General features: G+C 48.0%; 1 protein-coding gene across 2 annotated transcripts in view; it reads right to left on the reverse strand.

Annotated features, from left to right (window-relative positions):
- LOC144610839 (nuclear receptor ROR-alpha A-like) overlaps positions 1-18,401 on the reverse strand; it is a 192,640-nt gene that overhangs the window by 21,576 nt on the left and 152,663 nt on the right. For both annotated transcript variants that reach the window (XM_078429798.1, XM_078429799.1), the window contains 5 exons: positions 17,330-17,415; positions 11,424-11,565; positions 6,328-6,732; positions 729-850; positions 500-632 (listed from right to left, as the gene is read on the reverse strand). In XM_078429798.1, the coding sequence (XP_078285924.1) occupies positions 500-632; positions 729-850; positions 6,328-6,732; positions 11,424-11,565; positions 17,330-17,415 (888 nt within the window). The remainder of the gene's footprint in view (positions 1-499; positions 633-728; positions 851-6,327; positions 6,733-11,423; positions 11,566-17,329; positions 17,416-18,401) is intronic.

Consider the following 18,401-nt stretch of genomic DNA (forward strand, 5'->3'; position numbering starts at 1 on the left):
ACCAGGTCTTTTACCCCAATTCACGTTGACCAAGATGTCCATCCAAACTAGTTGACCAATTGGCCCATATCCCTGTAAACCTTTCCTATCCATGTACCTGTCCAAATGTCTAAACACACTCAGGGAAAAAACTCCCAGCCTATCCAGCCTCTCCTTATAACTGAGGCCCTCTGATCCCGGTAACATCCTCTGTACCCCTTTTCAGCGTAATAATTCCTGCAGCTGAGTGCTAAAACTATATAGTTAGTTAGTTTAGTTTATTGTGTACTGAGGTGCAGTGAAATGCATTTGTGGCATGCTAACCAGTCAGCAGCAAGACAATGTATGATTACAATCGAGCCGTAAGCAGTACTCCAACAACTTGTGCAGTTACAACATTATGTGTTATTATAGTATTCAGTGCCCAGACCGATTAAGGCAAGCATGTCACATCACCCCACCAGCCTCCGCTCTCAAAGAGCTCCTGTGGTGAAAGCTCAGTCTTGGCAGTGATGGGTACCTGCTTTCAGAAGTACGATCTGATCGTTTTGACACAGTTCCATGAATCCATCAATGCGTTTGGCAAACTCCACCACATATTGAATCGCCTCTGTGATCTTGATAGCGCACAACTGCCACATCACCTCCCTGGGCTGGGTGAGAGGATCACTGCATTAACGTCCAGGTTTGAGTGAGGAAATGAAGCTTGTTACAAAGCCACTGGCACTTGATCTGAGCGCTGGCCTTACCTTGTTGAGATAGATGTCCAGCTCCTCCCGCACGTAGGTTTGCCACATCAGTTGCTGCAGCTCCTCCTGGAGGTACTGGCAGGTCTCAATGTGTGACTTGGCAATGTTCTGTGCAAGGTGCTCTACAGAGGAAGAAGTGAGATACTGAAGCAACATTCAGGCCAATGGTCACACAACTAAAACGTTAAGGATGTCAAACAATTGAAGGGTTAATATTTCTCTCTCCACAGCCACCGCCTGACCTGTTGACCAATGCCAATCTTCTTCTCAAACCAACGTGCACGGGAGGATGGAAACGAGAGCACAGTCCTGTGCTGGATACAAGTCCAGGAGTCCCATCCAACTTGGGGAGGCACAGTGGCGCACGGTAGTGCTGCTGCCTCACAGCGTCAGATACCCAGGTTCGATCCTGACATCGGCTGTTCTCTGTGTGGAGTTTGTACCTTCTCCCTGTGACTGTGCGGGATCCACCAAGTTATTCGGGGTTCCTCCCAAATCTCAAAGACGTGCAGGTTGGCAGATCAATTTGGCCATTTTGTGGAGGTGAGTGGAAGAATCTGGAGGAAGTTGAACAGAATATGGGGGAAATAAAAAATGGGGCCAATGTAGGATTAGTGTAAATACGAGGTTGTTAGTCAGTGCAGACGGTGGGCCAAAGGGCCTGTTTCCAGGCTGTATTTCTCCATGACTTAGACCTTCCACCAAGGGGCAAAGCACAGATCCCTGGAGGTCCTGCAGCATTCCACACCCAATGGTGCACAGGACAAAGTCAGAGCAAGGAATGAAATCCTCAGCCTACATCCCCGTGCTGGTTCCCAATGGCCACCCAACCCATATCAGTCATACACTCATCTCACGGCCCTGCTCCCCCAGTCTATGCCTGGTCCTGAACACCCTGCATGTGTGGGTCACCCTGGTCACACCGAGCCAGGGTCAGCATCAGCACAAGTCGAGAACCAGAGCTTCACACAAGATTGGACTGCACCCCATACTCCGATAGACCAGGCCCAGATTCAGGAGATCAGCACGAGGGGGGACCAGGACTCGGACACACTATTGGGCTCTCCGCATGTTCTGGGATGACTATCTTTTGGAAGTCACCAATCTGCAGTGGGAGTCCACCAGCAAGACCACTACTACCTTCTTTCTTTCATGTGCCTCCTCCAGTGTCATGGTGAGGCCCACTGCAAATTGGAGGGACAGCACCTCATATTTTGCCTGGGCAGCTTATAGTCCAGCGGTATGAACATTGACTTCTCTAACTTTAGATAGCTCCTCTGTTCCTCCCTTCCCCGCCCCCTTCCCAGTTCTCCCACTGTCTTCCTATATCCTTACTTTGTCCCGCCCCCCCTGACATCAGTGTGAAGAAGGGTCTCGACCCGAAACATCACCCATTTCTTCTCTTCAGAGATGCTGCCTGACCCACTGAGTTACTCCAGCATTTTGTGATACCGTCGATTTGTACCAGCATCTGCAGTTATTTTCCTACACTACCTTTCATCTCACCCACAATGCTCCCAACCAGTCATTTGCTGGTCTCTGAGTTTGACCCTGAAGGACCCAACTCCCTTGGCTTACCCACCAATCGTCCCCTATCCCAGGCACTGATTATACCCTCCACCGTCCCTACCATTCATCATCTCCTCCCCAGTCTGCTCATCTCCCCAGGAGTCGAAGCTTCGTGGGTTGGAGGTGGAGGTGGAGCCTCGTGAGTTGACGAAGGCCTTGGCCAACGCCCCCAGGGTCTGCGGAGCTGGGCGGCCGGGGCCTGGGTCGGCGCCACGGAGGCGGTCGATGATGGCGCTGACCGACGAACAAGGACGGACATGTGGAAGCGAGGATGCCGTTGCCGGGGGAAGGAACAAAGGAGGACCTGGCGAGGGGGGGGGGGGCTGCCCTGAGGGAGGGGGAAGAGCACCGGATCCCAGCATTCATCTCATTTGATAAACCTGCCATTACAGGAATCAGACTAGTTAACCTTCCCTGCACTCCTTCTATCACAGGTGTTTTCTTCCTCGGGAAGAAAGGGATAGTGAACCAGCCCAAAACTCAATATTGCAGCTATTGTCTGACCAGAGCCCGATATAATTGGAACAAGTTATTTTGTGTACCCAATAAGGGGCGATATTCTGTTTGTCTTCCTAATTACGTGTTGTACCTGCATGTTAACGTTCAGTGATCTGTGTATGTGGCCCCTCTGAAAACCAACAACTCTCACTTGCTGATTATTTAAAGAATATGGATGGCATAGTGACGTAACGGTAGAGCTGCTGCCTCTCAGCGCCAGAGACCCGGGTTCCATCCTGACTACGGGTGCTGAGGTTTAACGTTCTCCCCGTGACCTGTGTGGATTTTCTCCGAGAGTTTCCTCCTACACTCCAAAGATGTACAGGTTTGTAGGTTAATTGGCTTGGTATAAATGTAAAATTATCCCTAGTTTGTGTAGGATAGTGTTAATGTGCGGGGATCGCTGGTCGGCGCGGACGCGGTGGGCCGAAGGGCCTGATTCCGCGATGTATCTCTAAACTAAACTAAATATTTTGCTTTTTTATTTGTTCTACCACAGGAGATTACCTCAGATTTAGTCAGACAGCATGGAAACAAGCCCAACTCCAACTTGCCAACTTCCCATTTAAGCTAGTCCCATATATGACCCATATCCCCTTAACCTCTCCTGTCCATGTACCCATCCACATATATGTTATATGTTGTTAATGTGCCTCCCTCAACCACTTCCTTTGGCAGTTTATTCTATAAATGTAAAGTTGTCCCTCAGGGCTCTTTCAATCCTTCCCCTCTCACCTCAATCCTTTTCCTTCTTGTGCTTGATTCCCCCAAACTGGGAAGATTGTGTGTTCACCCTATCTATTCCCCTCGTGAATTTATTCACCTCTATAGGATCATCCCTACAAGGAATAAAGGCCTAGCCTGTTCAGCCTCTCCTTATAACTCAGTCCATTGAGTTCTGGCAACAACCTCATAAATCTTTTCTACACTCTTTCCAGCTTAATGGCATATTTCCTCTAGCAGGGTGACAAAACTGAACACAATACTCCAAATGCAATGTATTAATGTCTTGCACAACTGTAACAGAACATCACAACTCCTGTAGACACAAAATGCTGGAGTAACTCAGCGGGACAGGCAGCATCTCTGGAGAGAAGGAATAGGTGCCGTTTCGAGTCCAGACCCTTCTTCAGACTGATGTCAGGGGAGGAGGCGGGACAAAGATAGGATGTAGTCGGAGACAGGAAGACTAGTGGGAGAACTGGGAAAGGGGACGGGATAGAGAGGAAAAGCAGCGACTACCTGAAGTTAGAGAAGTCAATGTTCATACCACTGGGGTGTAAACTGCCCAAGCGTAATATGAGGAGCTGTTCCTCCAATTTGCGCTGGGCCTCACTCCGACAATGGAGGAGACCTAGGACAGAAAGGTCAGACTGGGAGTGGGAGGGGGAGTTGAAGTGCTCAGCCACCGGGAGATCAGGTTGGTTAAGGCGGACTGAGCGAAGGTGTTGAGAAAAACGATCGCCGAGCCTGCGCTTGGTTTCGCCGATGCAGAGAAGTTGACATCTGGAACCGCAGATACAATAGATGAGGTTGGAGGAGGTGCAGGTGAACCTCTGCCTCACCTGGAAAGACAGTTTGGGTCCTTGGATGGAGTTGAGGGGGGAGGTAAAGGGACAGGTGTTGCATCTCCTGCGTTTGCAGGGGAAAGTACCTGGGAAGGGGGTGGTTTGGGTCGGAAGGGACGAGTGGACCAGGGAGTTACGGAGGGAACGGCCTCTGCGGAAAGCAGAAAGGGGTGGAGATGGGAAGATGTGATTCCATCACAACTCCTGTACTCAGTGCCCTGACTGATGAATGCCGACATGTCAAAATACTTTCTTTCCATATTCAATTCTTTTTGCTTGACCCTTGCTCATCCACTGAGTCTGACTGTATCCTCCTGAACAACTCTGCATCCTCCTCACAAATGTTCAGATTTGTGTCATCAGCAAACTTGGATACAGTACACCCCTCATCCCAGCCATTAGTGTGGCTTGTGAACAGGAGAACTGATGCCACCGGCAAATCCACCCAAACCAATAATGACCCAGTAATTGCACCTCTCTGCTGTATGCTAGCTAACTAACCCTCAACCTATGTCAATATAGGCTCCCAATCCCATGTTCTCTGGGAAGGTCGTCATGTAGCACAGGAGCAGGCACTTCGGCCCACCATGTCCATGCCAACCATCAAGTACTTATCTACACTAAACCCATTTACCTGCACTTGATCTGTATCCTTCTATGCCTTGGAGATAGAAATACTCTTCTAGGTATTTCTTAAATCTGAGATTCTCTCCCTCCACCACCCGCTCCGGCAGAGTGTTCCAGATTCCAACCACCCGGCACGTCGTAAAGATGGAAAGGGTGCAGGAAAGATTTACCAGGATGTTAGTAGGAAAGGAGTGCTTGAATAAGAACGAGATGATGAATAGGCTGGGACTCTTTTCCCTTGACCTTAGGTGGTTGAAATGTGACCGAAAGAGGTTTATACAATCATGAGGGGCATAAATAATCTGGATGGTCACAGTCTTTCCCCCAACAAGGAAGATTTAAGACCTGATGGACAATTCTTTCACACAGAGGGCGGTGCATATATGGAGCGAGCTGCTAGGGGAAATCGATGTGTGAAGGACATTTAGAGAGGTTAGTGGAGAGAAAAGGTTTAGAGGGGTGGTTCGAAGGGCCGAATGGCCTCCTCCTGCACCTATTTTCTATGTTTCTATGGGTGTAGGCGAAATGCAGGCAAATGAGACTAACTTAGTTATAAAATCTGGTCAGCGTGGACAGGCTGGGCTGAAGGGCTTCGTTCCATACCATATGACTCTGTGGAAACCTCCTAAATATTCTATATTTCTGCAGGGTCTCGCCCTACATAGCCATATGCTTCCTTTTATTTATTTCTTTATCCAACCCTCGATATCCTTAACATTCAGGATTCCTTAAACATGTTGTTAGTTTTCCCTCTGACTGCAATATGTTGGAATATGTTTGGTCTGAACTCATTTTACCTTTAAATGACTCCCACTTGCCTGACCTCTACATCGGCGAGACCAAACGCAGGCTCGGCGATCGTTTCGCTCAACACCTTCGCTGGGCAGCACCACCCTCTCATCTCCGTCCCTCCCACAGGACCTATTCCCATGGGGCTTGGAGATCAGCCGCTCCAACACGAGCAACAGCCGATATCAGGAACCCAGTTGGTTCCGTTTAATTTAGTTCAGAGATACAGTGAAGAAACAGGCCCTTTGGCCCACTGAATTGAAAACCTGTACGTCCTTGCAATGTGGGAGGAAACCTGAGCACCCGGGGAAAACCCACACGGTCACGGGGAGAACGTACTTATAAACAGCACCTGTAGTCAGGATAGGACCTGGGTCTCTGGCGCCGTAAGGCAACAACTCTACTGCTGTGCCACCATTCCGCCCAGTTGCTCACAGTCCTGTTTGTACTACCACCAACACTGACCTAAATGCACCATACTTCAAGGTGAAGAATTCTTTGAAGGTGCTTGCAGACATGTACCCCTTCTCTGCAGATGTGTCCCTTACCTAGCTCTGCCATTGAGGCAGTTGGAGAGGTTTCCCCATCTGTAAAGGAACAGTAGGGGAAGAAGTCCGGTCCTGATGCATATTCACAAATGGGCTCCTGCTTAATGCCGTTGATGTCTAGACCGGACTGGTCCGGAGAGGGCTGAATGTCCAGGTAGAGGTTGTTGATCGGCGGGTCTGCCTTGCCCACCTCGGTTGCCTGCCCGTCCACGTACAGGTTGCTGAGGTCGTTGTTGAGTTCTGCCAGGCCGCTGTAGGGTGGGCTGAGGGGCTCTGCCTCTCCGGGAGGCTGCGACTGCTCCCTCTGCTGCTGCTGCTGCTGCTGCTGCTGCTGCAGCCGATGCTTCTGCACCTCTGCGTACAGGCTGTCTCGCTGCTTCTTGCTCATGCGGCCAAACTTGACAGCTGCAAAAAGGAACACACACCGCTGTAGTGGACAAGCTCTCTGCGGGTTTGCAAAGTCTCTGACAATCAGAACACTGGAAATCTGAAATAAGAACTGAAGTTGCTGGAAACACTCATGAGGTCAGGCAGCATCTGTAGAGAGAGAACCAGAGTTAATGTTCCAGGTCTCTGACATTAACTCGGTTTCTCTGCACTGGTCTGCCTGACCTGCATTTTCAGTTTTTATTACAAAGTCTCTGCTCTACTGAAATCTTTCAAAAGCGTGTTTGTCTGCAAAACTCTGACATGTTAAAAATACACAACTCATCCAACATTTCCCTAAAGGTTTTAACGTCCTTACATTGACTGACAGCTGATGAATGAATAGGAAGGAACTGCAGATGCTGGATTACACCGAAGATAGACACAAAATGCTGCAATAACTCAGCGGGTCAAACAGCATCTATGGAGAAAAGGAATAGGTCACATGTCGGGTCGAGATCCTTCTTCAGACTGAAGGTATCACAAAATGCTGGAGTAACTCAGCAGGTCAGGCAGCATCTAAGACAGAGGGAATGGGTGAGGTTTCGGGTCGAGACCCTTCTTCAGACTGAAGAAGGGATCAGTCTGAAGAAGGGTCTCGACCTGAAACCTCACCCATTCCCTCACTCCTAGATGCTGCCTGACCCATTGAGTTACTCCAGCATTTTGTGATACCTTCGATTTGTACCAGCATCTGCAGTTATTTTCCTACACTTCTTCAGACTGAGAGACTCTCTGCAATCTCTCAGTCTGAAGGGTCTCAACCCAAAATGTCACCTATTCCTTTTCTCCAGAGATACTGCCTGACCCGCTGAGTTACTCCAGCATTTTCTGCATAGCTGCTGAATGAATTTCATTTAAAGTTTGCATGAGTACAAACTCTGTCTTTTAATTTAAAGAAAGTCATCATAATCCACAAGGAGGAGCTGGGAAACCCCACAATCTGCAGCTCACTCTGGATACCTCCGCTCATTTGGAGTTTTGGGTGCAGTTCTGGTCGCCAATTTACAGGAAGGATGTGGAGGCTTTAGTCAGGGTGCAGAGGAGGTTTGCCAGAATGCTGCCTGGATTAGGAAGTTGCAGCTACAAAGAAAGGTTTGGTAAACTTGCATTGTTTTCTCTGGAACATCAAAGGTTGAGGGGAGACGATAGAAGTATATGAAATGATGAGAGGCATAGATAGGGTATTCAGACAGAACCGTTGTACGCATGGCGGAAATGTCCAACACTAGAGAGCAGAGCTGGAAGGTGAGAGGGAAAACGTTTAGTGGAGTTGTGCAGAGCATGTTTTTTTTTAACCCAGAGTGATGGGGAATGCATTGCCAGGGGTGGTGGTGGAGCCATATACGATAATGGCATTTAAGATTGGCACATGGAAGTGCAAGGAATTGAGGGATATTTATCACGAACAGGCAAATCAGTGTAGTTTGGCACTGTGCTAGCACAAGCATTGTGGGCTGACGGGCTCGTTCCTGTTCTGTACTGTTCTATGTTCACAGTCGAGAGAAGTTGCTGCAAGTCGAAAATATCGTCTTCTACATATCATATCATATCATATCATATCTATACAGCCGGAAACAGGCCTTTTCGGCCCTCCAAGTCCGTGCCGCCCAGCGATCCCCGTACATTAACACTATCCTACACCCACTAGGGACAATTTTTACATTTACCCAGCCAATTAACCTACATACCTGTACGTCTTTGGAGTGTGGGAGGAAACCGAAGATCTCGGAGAAAACCCACGCAGGTCACGGGGAGAACGTACAAACTCCTTACAGTGCAGCACCCGTAGTCAGGATCGAACCTGAGTCTCCGGCGCTGCATTCGCTGTAAAGCAGCAACTCTACCGCTGTAAAGCAGCAACTCTACCGCTGCTCTACCGCTGCGCTACATAAGATGTTACATAGAGGTCCAGTAACTCGGGTAGATGGGAAAGATTCATCATTGTATTTTCTTCTATGATAGGAGGAGGCTATTCAGCCCACAGAAACTATCCCAACTGCCAGAGCACACCCACCCAAGGACATTAGTTTTTATCCTGGATAGGGATTGTAATATAGTTGTATAATAGTTTTATTTGGTATATTTGTTTGTATTGTACTCTGGTGGTGGGTTCTGTTTTGTTTTATTGCAATGTAAATATTGTTTTTTTTACATAGTTGACTACATTTTTGAAAAAAAAGGCCATCAGTTGGTGGACATGTCCAAGTGCTGTTCCCACTATCATGGGTGACATTTAGCTCTCAAACAAATCACACAACAAAATAAAACCAGACCCTTCGGCCCACCTAGTACGTGCCAGCCATCGAGCACTCGTTTACACTCATCCCTTTTTATTCTCCCCACATTCCCGTCATCTGCCTCAAAATCCTACCACTCGCTCACACGAGTGGGGCAATTAACGGAGGCCAATTAGCCGACCAGCCCGCACAGTTATTGGAACACCAGGGGAAACCCACACGGTCACAGGGAGAATGTGCAAGCTCAACGCAGGTCAGGATCCAACCTGGGTCTCCGGTGCTGTGAGTAAGCAGCTCTAGCAACTGCGCCACTGTGTTGCTCCCTGCATTCACCAGAGAGTGGTCTGATGTTCAATTGAGGGTCTGAGGGTAAATTAAAGTCCAACTTCTGCCATAAAGTAGAGGTTAGCTCAGCTTGGAGACCAAAGGGTTGGACCTGTTGGTCTACCTATGATTCAATGAGTGCCAGCTGGTCGTAGCTGAGGCCTTGTTAGCTTTACCTAGAGGGCCTTACTAGCTGCATCTAGGTTGCAGCCTTACTGGCTCACCTCAACATCAGTGCTGGTGAAACATGGAGAAGGGGAGCAGCTTCTGAGTGAAGCCCGAGCACAGGTCAAGTGGGTCAGACAGCATCTCTGGTGGGGAACAGACAGACGACATTTCGAGCTGGGACCCTTCTTCAGGGCACGGAAGACAAGGACAGAAGAAGGATCCTTAATTGTAAATCGTTGCAATTTAGTTTAGTTTAGTTTTGAACTACAGGCCCTTCGGCCCACCAAGTCCGCGCCAACCAGCAATCTCCATACACTAGCACTATCCTACACACTAGGGACAATTTGCAAACTTTACCAAAGCCAATTAACCTACAAACCTGTACGTCTTTGGAGTGGATTTGGGAGGAAACCAGAGCACCCGGGGAAAACCCACACGGTTACGAGAAGGAGAGTTGGTGACCATAAGTGAGAGAGAAAAAGCAGCAGCAGCACTGGGAAATATGGAATGGGGGATTGGGACTGACGGGATCGTTCCTCTGAGCGCCAGTATGTCTCCTCCGACAGAGGCCTGGTCTCTCTCAGAAAAGATATACATGTAATAGAGAGAAGATAATGACCGTTCACCATATTGTTTCCTGGGATACGAGATCAGTTCGTTGAAAAAATATTAAGCAGACTGGGTCTTTACTCTCGACTTTAACAGAATGAGAATGGATTTCATTGCAATGTACAAAATTCTTAAGGGGCTGGATAGGATAAATCTTTCAATAAAACACTATCTGCTCTTCAAGTCTCTGTTCTGAATTTGTAACTGCTTTTTCAAATGGCCATGGATTAAAATAATCTTCCAATTTCTGCACTGCCTCGATGTCTTTATCTCCCAGTGGGGCGATCAGATCAGCAAGTGCGTACGCTGACCTTTGAAGTAGATTGTGAACTACAACATTCACAAAGAGCTTTGCAAGCACATTCTCCACAGCAAACACATTAACCACACATCCTCGGCATCATTGAGAACAGTTCACAAATTGTAAATCAATGCAAAGTTAACCTACTCTGAAGTGCAACATCTACATATTGATTATTCCAAAATGCTTTGCATGAAAATGCTGAACCATGGCGATATTTTGCAACTCTGAATTGTTTGGAGCTTGCTGCACAGGGCTGTGTTTCTGCTGACATTTATTTTAGCAAGATATGAAAGTTCTCAACTCCTTTCACGAAGCTCAGCCTCCAGGAACGTATGTTTGAGGCCAGGGCGTTCTCTCCACCCCTGCCAATCCTTAACCCTCGCGCTCCCATCTCCCTCAATTGGTAAACCACATGGTCCATTAACAACCTTACCTCACATACAAAAAGACAAAGATAGCCATAAAGTGCTGGAGTAACTCAGCGGGTCAGGCAGCGTCCCTGGAGAAAAAGGATGGGTAACCTTTTGGGTCGGGACCCTTCTTCAGACTTAAAGTAAGGATGGGGGGGGTGAAGAGCTGGAGGCGAGAAAAGACCAGGACCAATCAGGGCTGGCCACAAATGGCCTCAGGCAGGGTAGTGCCTGGTAAGCCCTGGTCTTCACCCACACCCCCAACTTTCAGTCTGAAGAAGGGTTCCGACCCAAAACGTCGCAACTCCTTTTTCTACAGCCTGAGTTACTCCAGCACTTTGTGTTTATCTTTGGTATAAATCAGCATCTGCAGTTCCTTGTTTTTACATGTTGATACAAAGAGACAAGTTCTTTTTTAGCTGCGTTTCACTTTGCTTTAGGAAACAAGACAACACAATGCACATGAAACACCAAGCCTAAGGGCCCACTCTCACTTGGCCTTGCTCACTGGTTGATTCTTGCCTCTCACCATGAAACATTACGCCCCGAGGAGAGGGGGGCCCTTGAGGAATCAGGATACGAAGGGGCTTCACATCACTGGGATGTGCAGCTTACCATCGCGAGACATTCCCACCGTCACACACTTCTGTAACCGGCAGTGCTGGCACCGATTGCGGCTCGTTCGATCAATCAGACAGTTCTTCTGCCGCGGGCACGAGTAGGTGGCATTGCTCTGTTGGCTTCTCCGGAAGAACCCCTTTGTTGAAGCAAATGAGAGATCATCGTTAGATGGTCACACGTGGATCAATGGCAATGGTCCCACCAGTGAACCAGAGCTCGGTGTAGTACTTGGTGAGTGCAGAGAGCTGAGGGAAGGAGGTTGGGAAAGGCCGTTCTGCAGTCATGTCATCGACTTATGTTCTACATTAATTCTTGCCTCATCAATGAAAGTTATTCCATATCTCTCACACCGCAAGTCTTTATTTTATTTTAGTTTAGTTTAGAGATACAGGGAGGAAACAGGCCATTTCGGCACACCGGGTCCGCGCCGACCAGCGATTCCTGCACATTAACACTATCTTATACCCATTAGGGACAATTTTTACATTTACCAAGCCAATTAACCTACAAACCTGTACGTATTTGGAGTGTGGGAGGAAACGGAAGATCTTGGAGAAAACCCACGCAGGTCATGGGGAGAACGTACAAACTCCGTACAGACAGTATGTATTTACTTTCAACTCAATTCCACAAATGCCTTGGACACTGAATTACCTTGAGCACTTGGAGGCCACACCAGGGCAGGACTATCAGTGAATGGCAGGGCTCTGGGGAGTATTGTACAGCACAGAGATCTGGGAGAGCAGATGCATGGTTCCTTGAATATGACAGGGAGATATGGTGGTCAAGAAGGCTTTAGGCACATTGGCCTTCATCAGTCAAAGTACATTCAAACAGCTGGGAAGAATCTGTCCCTGAATCTGAAATGGGATTTATAATATAAATCATAACATTTTAAATGTCATTAAATCGTTGTGTTGGTCATTTTATTTACAGCTCTTTGGAAATCATGGGCTATCTGGAAAAGACCAATGAGCTCTGCAAATTTGGTTCTGATTATACATTGTATATTTTCGCCAATCTTCTCTAACAACCAATTCTCTGACTTTGCTGAAAGCTCTGGTCAACACCAGATAACATTGTGCCTTAAAGGTAGGGGGTATGATGAAGTAATCTGCAGATAATGAGAAAAAATGGTCGTGGTTTACAGTGCGGACAAAAGGTTTAAATGGTAGAAAGTTGTAGATAAAGCAGCAGCAAAGTCAGAATAGGGGGTGACACAGTGGCACTGCGGTGGAGTTGCTGCCACACAGCCAGAGGCCCGGGTTTGATCTTGAACCTTGGGTGCAGTCTGTACGGAGTTTGGACGTTCTCCTTTTGACCCCGTGTGTTTTCTCCGGGTGCTCTGGTTTCCTCCCACACTCCAAAGATGTACAGTTTTGTAGGTTAATTGGCTTTGGTAAAAATTGTAAACTGTACCTGGTGTGTTGGATAGTGCTAGTGCTAGTGATCGTTGTTCGGTGCAGACTTGGTGGGCCGAAGGGCCCGTTTCCACGCTGTCTCTCCAAACTAAACTAAACTACTGAGTATATAGAGAGGTTATGTTACAGTTGTACAAGACATTGGTGAGACCACACTTGTGTTCAGGTTTGGTCACCCTGTTCCGAGGAAAGATGTTGATAAGATGGAAAGGGTGCGGCAAACATTTACGAGGATGTTGCCAGGACTTGAGGGCCTGAGTTATAGCGAGAGGTTGAGCAGGCTAGGACTTTTTTGCTTGGAGCACAGGAGGATGAGGGGTGATTTCATTGAGGTATATAAGATCATGAGGGGATTAGATAGGATAAATGCCCAGTGTTTACCCAGAGAAGGGGAATCAAGAACAAGAGGACATAACTTTACGGTGAGGGGGGAAAGATTTAATAGGAACCTGAGGGGTAACTTTTTCACACAAAGAGTGGTAGCTATATGGAACAAGCTGCCAGAAGAGGTAGTTCAGGCAGGTACTATCACAACATTTAAAAGACATTTGGATAGGTACATGGATGGGATAGGTTTAAATATGGGCCAAACGCAGACAGGTGGGATGTGTAGATTGGTCAGAGGTAGACACAAGATGCTGGAGTAACTCAGCCGGACAGGCAGCATCTCCGGAGAGAAGGGTTTCCTATTCCTTCGATTTAAACCAGCATCTGCAGTTCTTTCCTATCCTTCTCTCCAGAGATGCTGCCTGTCCCGCTGAGTTACTCCAGCATTTTGTGTCTACCTTCGATTTAAACCAGCATCTGCAGTTGTTTCCTACACTGTAGGTTGGTCGGCATGGGCAAGTTGGGCCGAAGGGCCTGTTTCCACGCTGTGTGACTCTGGGACGCGGTCCAAGTCTTTGGCCAGTTCACTCTGACCCCAGGCTGACCACTCTGACCTGCTACAGATTCCTTTACCTGCTTCACCAACCTGATGCCCTGACCTACCCGGCTTTTAGTGCTCATTCCGATGCCTGGCAAGGGGTTTCAGGTCTGAAATGCTGACTGTTTCTCTCTTCACGGATACTGCCTGATCTGCTGAGTGCTTGCAGCATTTTCTGTTTTTATTTCAGATCTGTAGCATCCCTGGCATTTTGTCCTCACATCAATCAATTCACTCTGACTCCCAACTGCGGCTCTGGGTTTCACGAGTCAAGCGTGCTTCATGGTCATGTGCACTGACTAGAACAATTACATACTTACTTCACTCTGACTCATGACTCCCTCAGTCTGCCTCTGTGACCGTTATGACCCTGTGACTTGTTCATGGTCATCCTCTAACCTTAACACGTTGACCTTCTCGCCTGAACCCGCTATCCTTAAGAGCTCTATCTAGCTCTCTCTTGAATGCATTCAGAGAATTGGGATATGGAGCAAACGCAGGCAGGTAGGACTAGTGCAGCTGGGACATGTTGGCCGGTGTGGGCATGTTGGGCCGAAGGGCCTGTTTTCACACTGTATCACTCTATGACTCTAACATGGATAGGCGATGTTTCAGGTCGGGACCCCCCTATCCAGGGTCTCCATGAATATCGCCTGACCTGCTGAGTTATTCCAGCACTTTGTGTCTTTTTTCTATTGGCTGTGTCTTTAGTTGCAAAATGGACTTTGCTTTTTGCACTATTATGGTTACCTAGTATTATGATTATTAATTTAACGTCTTGTTGATTAATATATATTATCAGTGTATATTGCATTTATGGTCTGTTAGGTTGAAGCAAGTAAGAATTTCTTTGTTTTGTTGTTGGTAGATATGACAATTAAACACTCTTAAATCTTGACTCTGTTGACTCTAAGTGAGTTAATGGTAAGGGCTAATTAACATGGGGCCCTGCAACTACAGGCCCATATGTTTTGATAAGCAAGACATTTGCAGTTTAATTAGGAGAACAGCAGCTGACAGCTGCCAAGGTACACACACAACAGAGAACAGCAGCTGACAGCTGCCAAGGTACACACACAACAGAGAACAGCAGGGGCAGGGATCAGCCCTCCCCTTCGTTACATACATCTGCACGTGTCTGTCTCAATGAACTCCTCTCATTCTGCTGCTCTCTCAGGTTTGGAGGCCTCGCTGACTCAACCCCCCTCCCTCTGGCTTTACATTTAACTCCACTTCCTTGTCTCCTCTTCATTTCTATCCGTTGTCACTTACTCCACCCATCTGCCAATCACCCCCTCACCTGTCACTTGGCAGGATAGACACAAAATGCTGGAGTAACTCAGCGGGAAAGGCAGCATCTCTGGAGAGTAGGGAAGGGTGACGTTTCGGGTCGAGGCACTACTTCAGACTGAAGTACCCATTCCTTCTCTCCTGAGATGCTGCCCGACCTGCTGAGTTACTCCAGCACTTTGTGAATAAATACCTTCGATTTGTACCAGCATCTGCAGTTATTTTCTTATACTTCAGACTGAGTCGGTTAGGACTTTCAGTCTGAAGGGTCTCGACCAGAAACGTCACCCATTTCACTCCAGCATTTCCTGTCTATCTTTGGTGTAAACCAGCATCTGCAGTTCCTATTACTTGCCAGGCTTTGTCCTGCTTCCAGCTCGCTTTTCCAGCTTTTTCCCCCTACTACAATCAGTCTGAAGAAGGCTGACCCAAAACGTTGTCTGTCCACTCCCTCCACAGATGCTGCCTGACCTGCTGATTTGCTCCAACATGCCATTAGCTTTCTTCACTGCCTGCTGTACCTGCACGCCAACTTTCAGTGACTGGTACAAGGACACCCAGGTCTCACTGCACTTCCCCTGTACCTAACCTTACACCATTGAGATAATAATTTGCCTCCTTGTTTTTGCCACTAAAGTGGATAACCTCACATTTATCTATATTATACTGCATCTGCCACACATCTGCCCACTCACTCAACCTGTCCAGGTCACCCTTCTTCTTCCAATTAAAGCCACACCTTCCCAGTTTTCCGTGGCAACTGCACTCGTTCGTTTTCGATGATGTGAGCAAGGACAACTCTTTACACTGCAACATTTTCCGAACCATTCCCAGTTAAAGAAAGCACTAAGGAACATATATGTCTGAAGAAGGGTCTCGACCCGAAACGTCACCATTCCTTCTCTCCTGAGATGCTGCCTGTCCTGCTGAGTTACTCCAGCATTTTGTGAATAAATACCTTTGATTTGCACCAGCATCTGCAGGTACTTTCTTACACTATATGTTGGGATGGGTCGGCGTTAGGTCAACAGGAATGTGTCCACAGGGAGGGGGGCCTTTTGACCATGGTGGGGAGATCGTCTACAGGGTGGGTGGGGGGGTCTTTGGGTTGTATGTGCCAGGTGTCCATCGGAGGCAGTGTCTAAGGGGAGGGGTTGTGCATGAGCTTGTTTATGGGCTGTCTGTATGGGGTGGTCACGGGTAGCAGTGTCCAACTGGAATGTAGCCGCGAGCATTAAACGCTTCACAAAGTGTCGTTAAGAGGTTGGCTCTTGCCTGTGTATGTTTTCCTGCTTGTGTATGTTTGTGTGTGTGTGACCTGTGTGTGTGTGTGAGTGTATGACCTGTGTGTGTGTGTGTGTGTGTGTGTGAGGCTTGTGTGTGTGATCTGTGTATGTGTGTGAGACCTGTGTGGTTATGTGTGTGTGTGAGACCTGTGTGTGTGTGATGTGTGAGATCTGTGTGGGCATGTGTGATGTGTGATGTGTGTGAGATCTATGTGTGTGTGACCTATGTGTGTGTGTGACCTGTGCATGTGTGAAACGTTTGTGTGACCTGCGTGTGTGTCCTGAATGTGTGAGTGTGTCCTACACGTGTGTGTGTCTGTGTGTATGACTCATGTGTGTGTGTGTCGTGTGTGTGTGTTGTGTGTGTATGTCATGTGTGTATGTCGTGTGTACGTCGTGTGTGTGTGTGTGTATGTCGTGTGTGTGTGTATGTCGTGTGTGTGTGTGTGTCGTGTGTGTGTGTTGTGTGTGTATGTCGTGTGTGTGTGTGTGTGTGTATGTCGTGTGTGTGTGTGTGTGTGTGTGTGTATGTCGTGTGTGTGTGTGTGTGTGTGTGTATGTCGTGTGTGTGTGTGTGTTGTGTGTGTATGTCATGTGTGTGTATGTCATGTTTATGTCGTGTGTGTGTGTGTGTGTGTGTGTGTGTGAGTGTGTGATGCTGTACACAGTGAGCCCTCGTCATCTCCCCCACTATAACCTGTGCTTCATTGGCTGTGAAGGTTACAGATGCAAGCTTTATCCCAATGTTGCACCATCCTGCTGTAAATGCAGCGGCATTCCCTCCGTTTCATCGATATACCTCCCGAGACAGCTGCAAGCCAGGGGATCACTACTCAAAGCATCTCCACATTCAGTCAAGTCAAGCTGCCGCCTTCCTGGTCCCAGTTCCCTCCCCTTCCCTTCCCTTTGCTCCCGCTCTGTGCATACATCCCCCCACCCCGCACCCTCTCCTCCCCCAGCCCTGCTCCACGCGGCTACCTTGCAGCCTTCGCAGGTGATGACTCCGTAATGGATTCCTGATGATTTATCTCCACAGATCTTGCACGGGATGATTTCAATTTGAGCTGGGAAAGAAAAAAAAAACATATTTAAATCGCAATTAAAAAAAAAAAAGTTCTGTAAAACATTCCCAAATCAACATTGTTCTCAGCTGAATGTCAGCAAATATTTTCAGTGTGCAGGTGCCTCTCACCAGAAGCCCAGCACCTGCTTCACTCCTGGATTGATTGTGATCTGGTTTAGACTCAGTCTAACCAGCAAACTGGCAAGGTTTGATTTTGTCAGAAAGACACAAGAGTGCTGGAGTAACTGCGGGTCAGGCAGTATCTCTGGAGAACATGGATAGGTGATGTCTCGGGTTGGGACCCTTCCTCAGACTGATTGCTCTGGGGGGAGGGTGGGAAAGTAAGCTGAAAGAGGAGGGGCAGGACACAGCAAGGCCAGTATTAGGTGAACACAGACTGGAGGGGAGGGGGGGGATTCATAGGCAGATTGTTGCACAAAGGGCAGGGATGAAAAGACTGGTCTCAACCCGAAAGAGTAGAGTTGCAAATTGTGTAGCCATTGGAAATGGTGCAGATGGAGGGGGGGAAGGGAGGGGGAGAGGAAACACTGGTGCAAGTCAACCAAGGCTCGGGGAAGGGATTGGGAGGGAAGGGGGGGGGGATTGGGAGGGAAGGGGAGGGAGGGGATTGGGAAAGAAGGGGGGAGAGAGGCGATTGGGAGGGAAGAGGGAGGAGGGGATTGGGAGGGAGGGGGGGAGGCGGGATTCGTCAGAGAGAAAATGGAGGGGGAAAAAGGCTGTTGTGGGTTAGTTACTGAAAATTGCAGACTTCAATGTTCATACCGCTGGGTTGCAAGCTCCCCAAGTGGAATATGAGATGCTATTCCTCCACTTTGCATGTGGTCTCACTCTGGCAATGGAGGTGGTCAAGGACAGAAAAGTCAACGTGGGAATGGGAGCGGAAGTTAAACAGTTAGCCACCAGGAGATCTGGTAGGCTTTGGCAGATTGAGTGTAAAGGTTTTGTTATGTTGTTCCCAGAGAAATA

Source organism: Rhinoraja longicauda, chromosome 38 (assembly GCF_053455715.1).
Source record: "Rhinoraja longicauda isolate Sanriku21f chromosome 38, sRhiLon1.1, whole genome shotgun sequence".
Classification (NCBI taxonomy): Eukaryota; Metazoa; Chordata; class Chondrichthyes; order Rajiformes; family Arhynchobatidae; genus Rhinoraja; species Rhinoraja longicauda.